This window comes from Dermacentor silvarum, chromosome 4 (assembly GCF_013339745.2).
Source record: "Dermacentor silvarum isolate Dsil-2018 chromosome 4, BIME_Dsil_1.4, whole genome shotgun sequence".
NCBI classification, from domain to species: Eukaryota; Metazoa; Arthropoda; class Arachnida; order Ixodida; family Ixodidae; genus Dermacentor; species Dermacentor silvarum.
This window is the reverse complement of record NC_051157.2, coordinates 182174880-182191054: the sequence shown is the minus strand read 5'-3', so window position 1 is coordinate 182191054 and position 16175 is coordinate 182174880. Positions and strand designations below refer to the sequence as shown.

The 16175-nt window shown below is 48.7% G+C and overlaps 2 protein-coding genes across 4 annotated transcripts in view; both read right to left on the bottom strand.

Moving 5' to 3' along the window:
* The window catches only part of LOC119450815 (death-inducer obliterator 1), a 78592-nt gene extending 71982 nt beyond the window's left edge, over positions 1–6610 (bottom strand). For 2 of the 3 annotated variants that reach the window (XM_037714309.2, XM_037714308.2), the window contains exon 1: positions 6138–6610. The gene's annotated coding sequence lies outside the window, so the exon portion shown is untranslated. The remainder of the gene's footprint in view (positions 1–6137) is intronic. The other variant, XM_049666257.1, reaches the window with a different exon arrangement.
* Positions 6611–13893: 7283 nt separating this feature from the next.
* Positions 13894–16175, bottom strand: part of LOC125945072 (uncharacterized) — a 369870-nt gene continuing 367588 nt past the window's right edge. Inside the window, exon 6 of the mRNA XM_049666640.1 lies at positions 13894–14357. Within this exon, the coding sequence (XP_049522597.1) occupies positions 13894–14357 (464 nt within the window). The remainder of the gene's footprint in view (positions 14358–16175) is intronic.

The window sequence follows — 16175 nt, the reverse complement described above, 5'->3', positions numbered from 1 at the left end:
CCCCTTTGGTGAAGCGTGCACAAGAAGCTGGTGTTGGACCTGCCCGACTGCACGCTTCGTACTCGGATCTTGTCTCAGCCGGACCACCTGTCTGCTCGCGCCAGCTGTCGCTCGCACTTGTTTTGATTGTTATGGTTTGCAACTGTTTTTAACAATGATGAGTCTAAACCGAGACGTCTCGATGGAAAGGTTCTTGGAGACAGTGCACCATTATCATAATCTGTACGACAAGACGGACCCTGAATACAAGGATGCGGAGGCAACCTCATTTTCCTTGTCTTTTGACGGGGCGACGCCGCAAAGAAGAGAGCATGCCATCATGATAATGATCAGTGCCAATGAGGTCGACATGACTCGTGTTAAGAACGAAGGAAGTAAACACAGCGCCGATCTGTAAGCAGATGAAGGAAAAAGCACATGATGTCTTGCACCTACACGCAGAGTAAAAGAGAGGAGGCGAGATTTTCGTGCTGCCACGCGACTGCCGCAGTGGCTCGCCGCGAGTTGGTGTGGCCACCCCGCCGCAGCTGCGTTTTTCAACTACAGTATAGACTGCTTATAACGTAAGTCGCCGGAGTCGCAAATACTAAACTATAACCAAAACAACTATTTTATTGCGATAATGGACACTCCAGGCGTATTTCTCGCGTCGCTGTCACCGTGCTCTAGGTTCCGTATTCGCTTACTAAATAAATTACCAAGCACGGTGTCACGCGCGCACGGGCAAACATGAACACATCTCGCTCGTTGACCGCGGAAACGAACTGTGAAAACGCTCGAGTGATGAAGCGCAGCGAGCGAATTGACCTTCGTGCTATCATGCCTTTCTGTTCAACGTGACCTATAAGTGGCAAAAACACGGTGCGCGACGAACTTTCCCCGTCGCAGATTGCTTTCAGAAAGCGCCAAGGCGATCGTATCGCCGAAGTGGATCGTTGCAGATTACGTCTTGCTTCGGTCCACTAAAACCGTTCCGCATTCATTGCTGGCAAAAATCCTCTCCTTCTGTTTGTGGCAGTCCCAAACGCAAGTTTCGGATTCTCCGAACACCTGTTATGCGACCCGATTTACGTCCGTCTCTGCACACATGATGACTTTCCTTTTAAATGCGGCATCATGATGAACTCGGTACTTCATGCTGATAGAGCAGATGCAGAGAACATGAAGACAGACGGTAGACTATTGCCTAAGCACGTGTACTGCAGCACATGGAGGAAGCTACGGTAGCTAGGCTCGATGTACGTGCGAGGTAGCCATTTCGAAATGCCGACGGCTATATGGCAACGCAGATTTAGGGCCGTACTCGATTCTAACGTGCATGCAATTTTTGCACCTGTTATTCTGGAAAAAAAGTACGTGTTAGATTTGAGTAAATACGGTATTTGTGGCTTGAGGGGAGCATTTGCCGTCTAGGTTGACTGCCGAACTTCCAGGCAGCCGCACTGTAACCGATACGCGTATACATAGAGGGCTATGGGAAAATTAACGGGAGTCTGAAAAGACCGTATTAATATCCGGTTCTGCACTATAAGCGGTTACGTTATAAGTGGTCTATACTGTAGTGTGTACGTGCCATTAGAGCGCCTTAATGTCTTCCTCGCCCGCCATGAGGAGGACATCGGGGCACCCTACTTGCGACCTGCGCAGAGTGCCAGGAGCGCTCTTGGCTGCATACTTCAACAAGTCCCGTGCAGAGTCACATACAACGTCACGAAAGTGATAACAGTATCTTTAAAACGTGATCGCTCGAGAATACTGCCTTGTGTGCTTGTTATCTGTGGCCAATGAAGTGCAAATGGCGACAACAACACGACGTTTTGATTATGAAATCTCATTAAAAAATTAAAAAGGTTTAAAAAGGTTTCTTTTCTGCGAAGGCAAATTCTGCATTTCTGATAGTGAACGTGGAGACCATGCAATATCTTTCTTATAAATCGGTTGCATGTTACATTCAGGTGCATCCATCTTACTTCAGGTATTTTCCGACATTAATCCAGCGAAAATTCAGCGGGCGTTAAATTCAGGGGCACATTAGAATCGTACAAATTTGGTAGCTGCGTCTGGTGTGCATGGCCTCCGAGATATTAGCAGTGCGCTGCGTAGCATAGTCTGTCGCGGTTGCAATCGGGTGCCACAAGTTGCCCACAACGAGCCTTTCGCTGCCGCGACATTAAACGTTTGTGCGTAGCTTTGCCCTCTTGGCTTCTCCACTGTGTACGTAGCTTCCAGCGCGCTAGCAGAGACTAAAAGAGAGAGGAAGCCGGGTATCGATGCAATAACTCCACTTATTGTTGAAGTATTCAAAAGAACTTTTGCGGCATGAGATATATGAGACGACATCCTATAATAGTGAGGCCATTCTAAGATTAGTTAAGAAAGTGTTTCATGGACCCTTTAATTCTTTCATTAGTGTGCCTATAGAAATCGATCAACTTGACAGCTTTTCTACATGCTGTTAAACATTTCTGTTGTAAATTTTCCTACTAGCTAACTGTTGTAATTTTCCTACTAGCAACATCACTGCACTGTCTGAAACAACGACTGAACTTTAACCCTTTAAGGGTTGATTTCTTTTTTATAGCTGATTTAAATTCTTCGAAAAAGAAAGATTAAAAAAAAATTGGTCGTAATTTTTTTAAGGTGACCATAATGTGACGAAAAAATTGTTTGTGTTGTAAAATACACAATGTTTATTCATGAATAAGATAAGCGCACTGAAAAACGGTTGTGTGCACGTCCGGAAACTGAAACAATTAAGATGCCTTCGTCTTATCGCCAACAAGGTGCGATAGAGCTTTTGTGGTCTCAAAAAAAAAAAAAAAAAAAAGGAAACGCAAAAACGGCAGCATCGTTTGTGTAGACACGCGCCTGCCTGGGAACGGGGTAATCGCGCTGCGGTGAGCGATAAACGATCGAGTAACAAGCGGTCACCCTTTGTGAGGTTTGACACCAGATAGCCATCAGTTTAGCACATGCAACAAGCGAGTGACTTGTGACTTGTGCACACCCGGCTGTCACCACCTTACCAAGTAACAGCACGCGGAAGTACGTAGTGCATGAAAATTTGCCAACGCGCATGCGTGGTATCGGGGCACCGAACATGACTGCCTGTTCGTTGGAAAAAGTTTTCCAAATTTTGGGTTGCCAAGTGGGGGTGCGGTCCTTACACGAGTCTATATGGTATTTATCAGCATTCGCAATTTTTTGAAGGTTGGAGAGTCTGGAAAAAATAAACTCCTACTTGAGGTGTCATTGAAACCAGTCTCCAGTGCTCCTACCGCTTACTAACCCCCCCCCCCCCCCCCCCCCAAATTTGTGCTTTGGTCGGCTCGGCAACATAATTTTAATATCACAGCAGCAGTGAAGACACATAAGCTTCTCTCGGGTTGTGAATTATCCAATCAGACGTATAGGCTGTTTAAACGATATCTCAAAGAACGGTAGATGCTCATGAGCGCATGTTATTTCAATAATCGAGTTCAACTAATACCAAGTGCAACTTTTTTTTCCCCACAGCGGGTTGCTTTTATCCATAGGCGCTTCGACAGCATACGTACAAGTTATTACGACCAATACTTCTCGTCGTGTGGAGTTCTCACTCCCACAAAGGCACGTCAGTCGATTTCAGAACAGCCTTCGAACGAAACTTCACTAGATGTCGAATCTCTTGCATTTTCCACACCGCCTGTGCAAACGCCCTCATTCATTACAGTACAACATTGTGCAACACGCCACATTACTGTACAGCACTGTACAGGAACTGAACAAAGCATGTGGAGGTTCCAATGCCAGTTGAACGCACACTACACCACCTTGCTTGCACAGGATATCTGATCAAACGCAACAACCAAGTATGGTGAGGCTTCTGCATGCTCCCTGACCCGACAACCGTTGCTTTGCGACCCTAAAAATGCAGTAAGAAACAAAGCAAGTGCCTGGTGCAATTAGTAAAAACAAATGTTTTTTGTACAATAGGAACTTAACTCATTTTTACATTTGTGAAGCTACTGCTTTCCGGCATAGCATGGGTATCACTATGGCTGGTATTGATTCCAACAAATAGTCATAATTTTTTTTTTTTGCCTAGTCGACTTACAAAAGTTGGCAACTAGGAACGAGGTAAATATTTTGTGTACATTCGAGATACTTTTTTTTTTTTACTCTCAGTACTTACAGTAAAAATAGCAAATTCTTACTTTCATCCGTGTTCCTTGAGGTGCTTCATTGAAGTTTCCCATAAGAATTCTCAAAATCTGAGCAATTCAGAACACCAGTGATCAATCCAATCCATCACATCCATTCAGAACGCCAGTGATCAAGCTATAAATTTATGTACTGCAGTATACATTGCGACTACTATGTCTTGAAATAAAGCGTTAAAACATAAAAGCACCGAAAATGAGCACATTTCTAGCGATAACGAGAGAGACAAGGCTGAATAATACCAGATAACAGTTATGGGAAGCTTTGCTGAGAAAGACCTACTACATTAAAGAGACCGTTAAAGACAGCTAAGTCTGATCCCCTCCAAGCGTAGTATGAGGCAGGGAATTAGTAGAGATTTTTTAAAGGAGTACTGACACAAACATTTGAAGTCGAGATAACACGCGAGATCGATTTAAGTGGATATACACACATCGTCTACAAAATATCAGCAGCAAATATAGCTTAGAACATATTTAAAATCAATTTTAAAAGTATGTGCGCGCAGCCACCCGCAATGCACAGTTCCTCGCGACATTGACATCAAGGAAGGATTGTAAATAACCGAGAAAAAGCTATGTCACGAGTTTGCGCTGCCGTCAGGGCGGGGCCAGCAAGTAAGATTCTCCCCGCTCAATCGTCCCGGCGCTTTTTTTTCTTTCTTTTTCTCCCTGGTTGAGACGCTGGCCTCGTTCGCCGCTGATGGCGGCACATAAATCGGCTTAATTGTTTCTGACACGAGATAACTCTTAGAGTAAAGTGACCTCAAAAGTGTGCATGTTGTGAAACATTGTGCAATATGGTTAATCGTTGGCATGATTTTGGCTCGCAAGCGGTCAGCGCAGCCGCCGCAGCAATCGTCTCTACGAAGCGGCTCGCCTTGCTAACGTGTTTTCTCATCGCTACCAACGCCGTCGGCAAAACTAATTGTACTGTCAGTTATGAGCGTCATAAATGCGCAGACGTTGATTGTGTTGACGAATATAGGCAGTTTATTACGAGCTGCAGATGAATCGCAAGGGCCGTCGGCCCCGGATGAGACGGCCAGCCGAGCTAGGCCTATACCGTTTCCCAGCGATCGCCAGCTTGCCTGTGGTGCATCGAATCAAAAGTGGTTGGCCACGTCTAATACGGTGGTGACTCCCGTCTGGAGGAAATAGTCACCGCTGGATGACGAAAACGAGGACGGCGACGACAGGGTGACGACATCGCAAAGCTCGTGCAGGCGTAGCAGACGAACTAGCAACACGAAGCTCGCTCGCCTGCGAGCGCACTGGCTTAACACGTCACAGTTTTGTGCGATCATGTGCTTACTCTGTTTACAATCCCTCTTCTCCCTTCTCGTTGCTCTCTGAAACCGAAACTTGGACTGGTCGCTGCAAAGAAGACTCCAAATAATTACCTGTCATGCTCGGAAGCAAACGAGGTTTTGTGCTGTGATTACTGGATCATTAGCTACTTATTACAGCAGAAAAAACAAGACAGAAAATTTTTGTGTCAGTACTCCTTTAAGCCGCACTAAGGGGCCTAATTTTTTTTTCGCTCGAACGAGTTTTTCGGACTATTTTTCAGTCCCTGCGAGCTCGAAAAATTGGTTGGCGACTGTACGGAGCGCCCTAACCTAACAGCCGCACGTTGCCGCCAGCCGGAAACTACGAATTATCCGAATAGAGCTGCGTGGGCCATTAAAATTATCCGGTAGAATTTGCATTGAAAATGACGGGACTGCTCAATTTCTTCAAATTAACCGAAATTTCTAATTACTGGAGTTGGAATTATCGAGGCTTTACTGTACATTAAAGACACCGTTAAAGACAGCTTAGCCAGAAAACACTGGACTGTTTCGAACAGTGTATGTCTGTCCCCCTCAACAGTTCCCACTTTCTTCTCACAAATGAGGGGACAGCCGAGAAGAGAAAGGCTGCAGTTCTCACCATGCCTGGCAGCAGTCGTTGGCTTGTGCTGCTGAGACGCGATTGCCCCAGCAGGTTGCGCTGCGGGTGCATTCACCACCGGAGCGACCGGCACAGCTGCAACAGGTATCGGCGCGGTGGTCGGCACGAGACTGTGCTCCAGCCCGCCAGCGAGGCGTGCCACGTGTGCCTCCACCGAGTCGTACACCGACTCGTCGCTGGGGAAGGCAGGCTTGGGTGTTGTTGGAGTCGCTGCTACGGCTGGCGTGGGTCCGGCCGTTGTCACAGGCGCGGCAGCGGATGGCGCAGGTACAGGTGCGGCTAGCGGCTCGTGCTCCTTATGCAATACGTCTGGCTGGCTGAAGAGCGCGGGCTCGTCGGTGAAGCTTTCGCGTCGGGGCCTCTTTTTGGGCTCGGGCGCAGTCCGCACCACCTTGACCACCTTGCCAAATGGTGACACTGGCTGCAGGGGAAGATGGGGGAGCACAATTTAATACTGCATCTGCAGTGTTGGCCAACCAACTGTGACCAGAACTGCAGCCTTTTCACACTGTACTGGCAATGTCCATTTCACTACGACAACACACGCTGTGCTTGCAGTGAAGTCTTGCACCAGGAGCTAAATACTGTGAACGGCATCTCGATGAGAGTCGAAACAGCTCAGTGAGGGCAAAAGGAATTTACTCATTCAGTGAGAGAATGAATAGCATGGAAATGACACAGTCGTCCCGCATATTTTTGTTTTGTCAGAGACACAGACATGGAGAGCTGCGCCGCCTTTGGCTGATGCTTAAGTGCATGTGTGAGTTGCGAGAGAGAAATCTTGGGACTGCACCTAAGTACCCTACAGGATGCGCTTTGCTCAATTTCTCCCTAGCCAATGGCAATGCACACTAGGCGAGAACCGGCGCTTAACTACCGCCCAAACGGGATTACAGCGGCAGACACGGAATCCGTAATGGTGAAGCATACAATACAACAAATTCACAGCAACGTGTCATAATTCATTGGTCTACGGCCGCTCAAGTGGCATTTAAGTAAGCCCCCCTTCCCGTGCTTCACTCTCCTTGGCAGGAACCCTTTATGTCAGGTCTGGTGGTGAAGCATAGGCTAACAAACAGCTACTGCAGAAGTCAAAGGGGCAAACAATATAATAGTCAAAACCAGTGATTACAAAATCCAGAGGCAACAAAATATTTTCGAATCCCCGGTGAACGCCCATAGGAGCCAATACATTCCATGTCTCGTGAAAACGAACCTTTTTTTTGACAGCAATACCACATTAACGAAGATTTCTGAAACAGTCTGCATGTCATCTACACATGTAATGCTAACCAATATCTAATAACTGGTCAAATGCATTGGTTTCGCCCAGGCGCGGATCCAGGAGGGATGTCCGGATGTCCTGACCCCCCCCCTCGTCAGATTTCTGCATCGCCCCTCGGCGACAGGGTGATGGCCCTGTCGTAAAAAAATATGGCCACCGGAATTCCTCCAAAGTATTTTTTCGCGAGTACCCGTGGTATCAGCCATGTAGAAGTAAAGCTAGCTCGATCACAAGTTTTCTGTAGGGGTGTGGTGTCGGGAAGTTGCCGTAGTTATTTTTTCTCATGAACACCTTGGACATCCTGGTGCCGGCCATGCCTTACTCGTCTGGTCGGCGGCGTCAAGTGAACGAGGGTACGTGCCTTTTGTTAAGCACGCCGATGGCCGCGCGAGCGCCTTCGTGTCTGATTAACTTGGTTCCCCCTCGGGGTGTCGTCGGTTGCCTGATTGGCTGTGATCGGTTCCGCGACTACTGCGACTAGCCTGTTTCATGAAACAGAACTCTCGCTGAAATGTTCATATATAAACAATAACAACTAACAGCTAAACTAAGAACTACGCGTAGGCAACTTTCTTAACTTTAACACTCATTGTGATCACAGTTACACGTTGACGATATCCAGTACGAGCACAGTACCGTTCGTACGCTACAAGTTTTTCATTATAGCTTCGCAGTTTTATTGTTGTACATTAAGCATAGGAGGCTCGAACCCGCCGGATCCATTTGTCTGAGTGGGCGTTCTGGCGGAGCGGAGCGAAGCCTCAAACCGCGGCTGCGCAGTGGGGGAGCTTGACGTCAGCGGCCAATGCGTGGACCTAGGATGGCGTTGCGTGGTTGGAGAAACGGGAGCAGATGAGCGCTTTGTGTAAAAAGATGGCATCGCGTAGGAAACAAAACACGAAGACGCTGGCTCGTGCTCTCGACTACTATACCACATCGTTCTTCTTGTAGGTGGCGTCGTGAGTCTTATTACGCGGTGATTCGCATACTGTAAACAACCAGCATAGTGGTTGCCGCATTGGAGCAGAAGCATTACGCCTGTATTCAAGAGCACTCCTCTAGTCAACACGACACCTCGGCTCAAGAGTGTATATAGCACCGCCATCCCTCCACAGAAGTGGTCACTGAGCTTCATGATCATTCAGGGGAATTCTTGAGAATTGTCGCGTCTTTCTCAGTCGAGAGGCGGCGCTGAGCTCAACAAGGTGGAGTGGAGGAAGAGCTTCGAATCGAGGGCTGTTTGAGAATAGGGGAGTTAGCCCTCCAAAGCAAAGGAAGGTGTCTCAGCCGAACACTATCAATCTTCTTAAGGAAATCAAGTTGTCCCAACAGAATTCCAGACGCACCCATGCTTACGCACCTATAATGAATCTGCAACAGATCATCTCAAATTTTATTATAAGAAACAATACAGGCTTAGATATACAGGGTGTTCAAAATTAACCTTTGTGGTTTTCCTAAAATTAGGCACTGGGAGACACGTGAAGACCACCTGTGCAAATAAGCTATGTGGCCAGGGGGAAGTGAGAGGATAATTATGGCACTCAGCAATTATGGCTCTCAGCAACTACAATTGAATAATTAACTTTTATTGACTGCAGTAAGTGTGTATGTTTGTATTCAAAAGTTAGAGGCAGTCGTGTTTCTAGACAGTTTCACTTGTAAGAATTCTTCTAGTATGCATGTCTGTGCTACGACATATCAGACTCCAAATTTTAATTGTCGTTCGCATGATTACGCATGCAAGAAGGTGAGGATCGGCGCAAAGCTCCTCCATGATGTGATGCGGCTGTAGCTGTGCGTCATTTAGTCTGACAACAGGGCGGAGGCATAGGCAAAGATGATAACTGTTCCCCTTCCCCTCTAGGCTGGCAAAATCAAGATATGACAGCACGGTGTGCCGTACGCAATACGCACAATCCTGTTAAACACGACAACAGGAGATAATTTTTCGGCAGATTTTTGTATTACTTGAGATCACACTGGGACATCATCTTGTGAACGCGTTAGCTTCACTGTCATATACTAGAGTGCTTCTGGATTAGCGGCGCCTCTGTACGGAAGGATAACCAAGAATATCCACGTGGAGTCCCTTCGTGCTAATATGGCTGCTTCTGGCAGGACGAGGTATTCTACCGAAGAAAAAAATAGACGTGGTACTTGCAATGGCTGGGATGAATGGCAATGCTTCATTTTCAATGAGGCTGTACGCGGCTCACCACCCACACCGTCCCCTTCCAACTAGGCCTACCTTCATAAACATGTTTCGGTGCTTTCGCACAACAGGGTCAGTCCATCGTCCGAAACAGCACTAGGGAGACAATCGTCGACGAAGACTCTGAAATCGATGTTGTCGCGTGCATAGCGTGGATGCCAGGACTCAGCATCCCACAGATTGCTGATCAGTGCGGTCGCAGCATTGGAACAATCGCAAATGTGCTAAGAAAGCACAAGTTTCATCCCTATCATGTTTACTTTCACCAGGACCTAAGTGAGGCTGACTTTGAAAGGCGGATTTCAATTGAGGCCTGATCAATATTGACGAAGAAAATGACTTCTAGCTTACACAGAATAATTTGGACAGATGAAGCTCGGTTTTGCCGCTATGTCACTGTGAATATTGTGGGCGTTTATTACGCACGTCTTCTTCATTTGTATATTATCACCATGTTAGGTTGGTCGATCCTCATCTTCAGTTCTGTGTGATCATCATCATCAGATGTGTGCCTTAGCTGGTTCGATGCCAAGCACTCGGGCCGAATAAACATCGTGCGAACAGAGGCGTCATACGTTGTGGAGGTGACTCTTCGATCCTGAGTCCTTTGCCCTCTCAGTCTAACCCCTGGAGCTTCGTTCAGGCCCGCCGCTTGCGCCCACTGTCCGTTAGCATGTCTCAGGACCGACCCACCCTCCACTTCTACCACTACCGTTCTGACACCGCCAGCCACCCCTTATATCCTAAGCAGCCACCAGCGTGCATTATTAAGCAACATGCATTATTGGTCACAAGAAAATCCACACTGGCTGCGGCAGCACAAGCATCAAGTGCGCTGGAGCGTGAATGTGTGGTGTGGCATACTCGGAGACCGGATCATTGGACCTTACTTTTTTGAGGACAACTTGAACGGAAAGATGCGCACGGAAGAAATATTAGGTGTTGTCGGCGACGACTTTGTCTCCAATCTTTTCCTGAATGAAATGCGCCAAGTGTGGTTCCAGTAAGACGGAGCACCACAACATTTCTTCACCACGGCAAAGAACTGGTTGGACACACGTTTTCAACGACAGTGGATCGGGCGTGCAGGAGCGATGTTTTGACCGCCGAGATCCTTCGACCTTTCTCCGCTTGACTTTTCGATGCGAGAGCATCTTATGCTCGGGGCAGTGTCCGTTCTGCGGCGTCCGCACCCATACTGCGCATGCACAACTCTCCCTCATTCTCCTCTCCTACGCAGGTGTGCGCTCTCCTCCTCCCCTCTCACAGGTGCGGCGCAGCCAATCATTGCATATAACTCTCTCCCCCTCTCTCTAAGGGTACGCTGGTAGACGGCGCAAGTGTCACGGCGCAGTATAAAGCGCGCGTTCGCTGTGCTTCCGTCATTCTCTCTCTGTGCAACGATGTGCGAAACGCCATGAACAACGTCAACGTCGGCGCTAGTTGCAGCGGCAGCGCCACCGCCGCGGAGCAGAGGAAGGCTCGGGAAGACAAACGTAAACGTCAACGTCGGCAGGAAACTTCTACGGAAGCAACACGGGCTCGGCAAGCCGAAGTGGAACGTCAGCGTTATCAAGCTGACCCCGAACTCCGGGCTCGGAAAGTCGAAGCGCAACGGCAGCGTCGAGCAGCAGCTCCCAATCCCAAAGCAACGAGGCAACGCAAGTCTGCGGCCAGAGCAGCAACGGGTTCGAGGCCATTACAACGCCCGGGCTTCGACGGTGCTGACGCATGGTTCAAGGGCGACTTCCTCGATCGGAGCTTCGGGCACAGCTGCAACATGTGCGACCGGCTTTGGTTCGACAACAACCTGAGCAAGGTCAGGAGCGTCCAGAACGAACGTCAGCGTAACGCGGCCGTCGGCTTGCTTCGACGCCAGTTCAGCAACAACACCGGTGACTTCCTGCAGTTCGCGGTGTGCTCCACATGCAAGGAGGCTCTAACGCCGGGAAAGGTTCCGGTGATGAGCGTGAACAATGGCTACCGACACCCTCCAAAACCCGAGCACCTCCCCGCACTGAACCCGGTCGAAGAACGGATCATCGCACTGCGACACTTAGACCAAAGTCCTCTCTACCGGCACCTTAACATCCAGATCGACTGGACCCATCTCTCGCAGTTCGACGGGGATGAGGTCAAGTGCTACGACGATGACGATATCGAAGCCATCCCCGAAATCACTGACCTCAAAGACCCAGTTCAAATCGGGATAGCACTCAGCGCAATGAGCCATACGGTCGTGTACGACGACGCAGCCATGACTATGACGCGGGGAAATGCAGAGTTGGCAGCAGACGAGGAAGAATGCGAACACATGCGTCGAACTTTACCTTGCAAGGAGCATGGTAGAGTACACAAAGACCTACAGACGCGCGCCCTTCATACTCGCAGGGGACTTCAACGTAGACATACTGACAACCGATTGGCTGGTGCAGCACATGGACTTATATACTCTTTGCGATGCATTTCCCGAGATCACAAGCAACCCACCAGCATCAGGGGAACGTGCATAGACCTCGTCTTCGCAAATTTGCAGCCTATGCAGCAAGACCCATTGACGCTACACTTCACCGACCACAAAGCCATCGTCTTCAAGATACCGCGTGCACAGACGCTAGGAATCACGTACGATCTCTAGATAAAGATTCAACATCCCCGTACAAACGTCTCCTGTCTTCTCAATACATTCTCTCACTCTAACTTTCATTGGGTTGTGTTGCCAAGTGAAACGAAACGGAAACTCGATGCGCACCCCCCGCGATGCTTTCGCATCCCACCATGGTTGCCCGTAGGGTGAGGTGATGTGCTGTTTTCTTTGGGGCTACGTTAAAGATCGAGTTTATGCAACAGAGCCCAGTGATGTCAATGATATGAAGCACAGGATAATATCTGCCTGTGCGAGCATCCATTCAGAAGTACTGCGCAGAGTTATCGAGTCGACGCGAGAGCGGTTTATGCTTTGCGTTGGTGTGGAAGAGAGGCATTTTGAACATTTTTAGGGAATTGACATCTTGATTGGTGAAGTGTTTTCATGAGATTTGTGCGTGACCACACCAAACTTAAAGCGGCAGTATGAAATATTTCTTAGCATAGCTGAAACTGTTTTCTGCTGTTCATGGTGCAGTCCTTGCTCTTGATTTCAATAAAGCTTACAATACTTGGAAATCAGCAGTCACTTTATTTACGTAGCCCAGGCAAGGACCATGCCAGCTCGTCTAGTCACCATTATGCACGTGCACTGCCCTCCGGCTTCTCCGCTCGCGCCATTATCTTGGCATGGCAGCTGCCGCCATCGTTACAGGCTGCGCGGTCGCGTGTTATGACAGCGGTTCCGGGTTCTTCAATTTTTTATTTCGTCAGCCGAGAGGGGAAGGGGGACAGTTATTATCTTTGCCAATGCCTCCGTCCCGTTGTCAGATTAAACGCCGCACGCAACAGCCGCGTCACATCAGGAAGGAGCTTTGCACCGATTCTCACTCTCTTGCATGCGTAATCATACGAACGACATTAAAATTTGCAGTCGGATATTGAGCAGTCGGACACGCTAGAATAATTCTTCCAACTGATACAGTGTAGAAACACGACTGCCTCCAAGTTTTCAATAGAAACATACCCAATTACTGCAATCGACAAAAAGTTAATTACTCAATTTTAGTTCATTGGGCTGCTCACAGCGATAATTATCATCTCACTTTGTGCCCTCTGGCCACATAACTTATTTGCACAGGTGGTCTTCGCGTTCCTCCCAGTGCCTAATTTTAAGAAAACCATAAAGCTTAGTTTTGAACAACCTGTATTATCAGGCACAGCCGCCAAGCACATCCCTGTGTTGGGCAACTACCTTTTCCTATAAGTTCGGAGAAACTGATACCTGGCTTCGCTACAGGTGTTGCACTAGCTGAATAAAATGCGGGTTTATCGTGAGCTGAAACGGTGGATTTCGGTAAATAAGAAAGGTGGCTATCATCATCATCAGTGACAGAAGCTGACCCCCCCCCCCCCCACCTCAGACAAAACCTGGATCCGCCCCTGGTAGCGCCCTTAAACTGTATAAGCAACTACCACAGTGCGCTTGCGTGGCCGTTGCCATTTTTATTGACAAAACAAAAATAAAAATAAAAGTGTCAAGGAATGGCACTTGATTTGATGATGCACAGGCTCACTCGCATTATTACCCACATGTTGCCTTTGTTTTTTGCGAGTTCAATATATACAGGTTTGATGCAGAAAGAATTTCAGGTGGCCCTGAAACTCCTCTGCATGCAGTGAAAAATGGGCTCACCTCTGGCGGAATGCTTTCGCTTCTTGGTCTCTCCATCGTCGCTCTTCCGCCTGGCTGGTTGGTGTTGCTCTTCCTTGGTTGGGGTCAAACCCTCCTCCATTCGAGGCTGCCCTTTCTTGAGGGCGGGACCGTCCCGGCGACCCTTCGACCCCGCCCCACCGTCCGTCCCACTTTTGCGGGGTGCAGAGCCCTTCTTTGGCTTGGCCACATCAGCATGCTCAGTATCCTCACGGGGCCGCTTCTTGCGCGCCCGGGTCGGGCTGGCACAGGGCGGGGTACCATATTCTGGAAGATCCTCTGTTGAAGAGGTGGATTCGCTGTTGCGAATCTTGCCTTTCTTTGCCGAGTGCGGCTGCACGGTTGTTGCTACGGGGGATGCTTTCTCCTTGGGAGTTGTGGGCAACGTCGGCGGAGGTCCTGGAAATTGGAAAATAGAGATGCACGTTCACAGAGAATACTATAAATTTCCATATTTCTGCCCTCAAAAATGAGGTGCTGGTCTTATGCAAGGACAGGCCTTATATGAGTAAATATGCTAATTTGTTGGTGTAATTTTACACAACACATATAAGCTATGTTAAATTATTTTACGGAGAACGAAACGATTATTTTCTACCGTGTTTCAGCTCTGCAATCATGCTTTTTCATCCTCTCATGCCTGCCTCAGTGCTCGTGACTGTGGCACTAATCAGGTGCACAGCACAGAAAATTGTCCGCTGCGTGAAATGAGACGCACCGGAAGTGCACCACACAGAAATAACGCGAGGGAGAGAGAGAAAAAAAAGAGAAAGAAGGTGGGGCCTGTGACGTATTTGTCATGCAATCCTCCAGCTCCAGTATGGGAAAACGCAGGGGAGGAATTTTGCTTGCGGAGGCTAGATGGGGGCAAGTGAAGAGAGTATGTTGGTGGTGACGCTAGCTTGCTGAAATCAAGGGTTCGCGCCATTTCAAGTACAGTATTTCTTTCTTCTAATTAATTTGCTATGTGGCCTGGTGAGGGGCCCTTTAAAAAGCATTGCTAAAAAATAGTGGCCACAGACTGTCTAGGCCAAAGGCAAGTGCATGTACGCGTAGCAGGGCGTTGGCGAACCAGAGCCATATTTTTTGTCAAGTCGGTTTGTTCACTTTTGCAATATTTTGCGTGGCTATCCCTGGACATGTCGAAGGGGTAGCAGCACTTCCACAGTGTGATAAGATGGCTTGCTTGGCACCGTGCCAAGCATGCCATCGTTTGTAGACGCCGATGCATTTTGCGCTAGTCGAGCAAAATTGAACGTACCCTAGACAATGACGATCACAGAATACGGCACACCTTTCTTTGGCCACTTGTGGAAGAAAGCCGCTTATTTTCTGGTGAATCCAGTATTTTAGACGATATTTGGACTTGGACGATCGTGGCCCTCCCTCGCTACGCGCAAGCGCATAGCGAGGGAGGGCCACGAAACTGCCAATGCCGGCCAACGCTTACTTCCCGATAACGGCAGAAAACTAAACTTAAGGGAGCGGGTGGTGCCGGCACGGCAACGGGCGCATGCGGAGACTGTCGAAGGTGAGGGAGGAGGGCGGCAGGGAAGCGGATTCGGCCTCGGCAACTCAGCTCCCCTCACCTTCCCTCTCAACGCCCTTGTAGCTCCCTCACGACTGTCACTGTGTGCACCCACCGCCGCTCCAGCCAACCCGGCGCTAGCTTAGCCCGCTCTCTGAAGTTTCGTTTTCTGCCGTTATCGGGAAGCGAGCGTTTCCCGGCGTGAGCAGTTTCGTTGGCCGGACTGAAACACCGCCGCTGCTTCCCTCTGCGCCGCAGCCGCAGCGTGCAAGGTCAACACGGCTAGAAAATAGAGGAAGCATAAAGGAGAAGGGTTCACTGCCATTTTCTCTGCGTGGCTGAGACGTCAGCACGTACACGCGTGTACCGGCGCAACGCAGAAACGGCGACCTTGCCATTTCAGAGAGGGTGCAATTTCCGCCCATTTTTTTAAGTTCTTTTTTTGCTTTATTTATTCGCGTGTGGCATTGAGGGGTCTCTCCTAAGCTTTTGCTCTATGGCAGTGTCGGAGAAATGCCGGTCGGAGGCACCAACGCGTGATTTGGCACACTGCTGAGAGCATTGTCGGTGTGCGGTATGTTTGAATTAACCGCCGCAAATGTCTTCATGTTTGAATTACCGGGCGTTTTTGCCCATTGGAATACACATAACTTTGACGGGACCACAGCGTCAGTTCGAATAAACCGGAA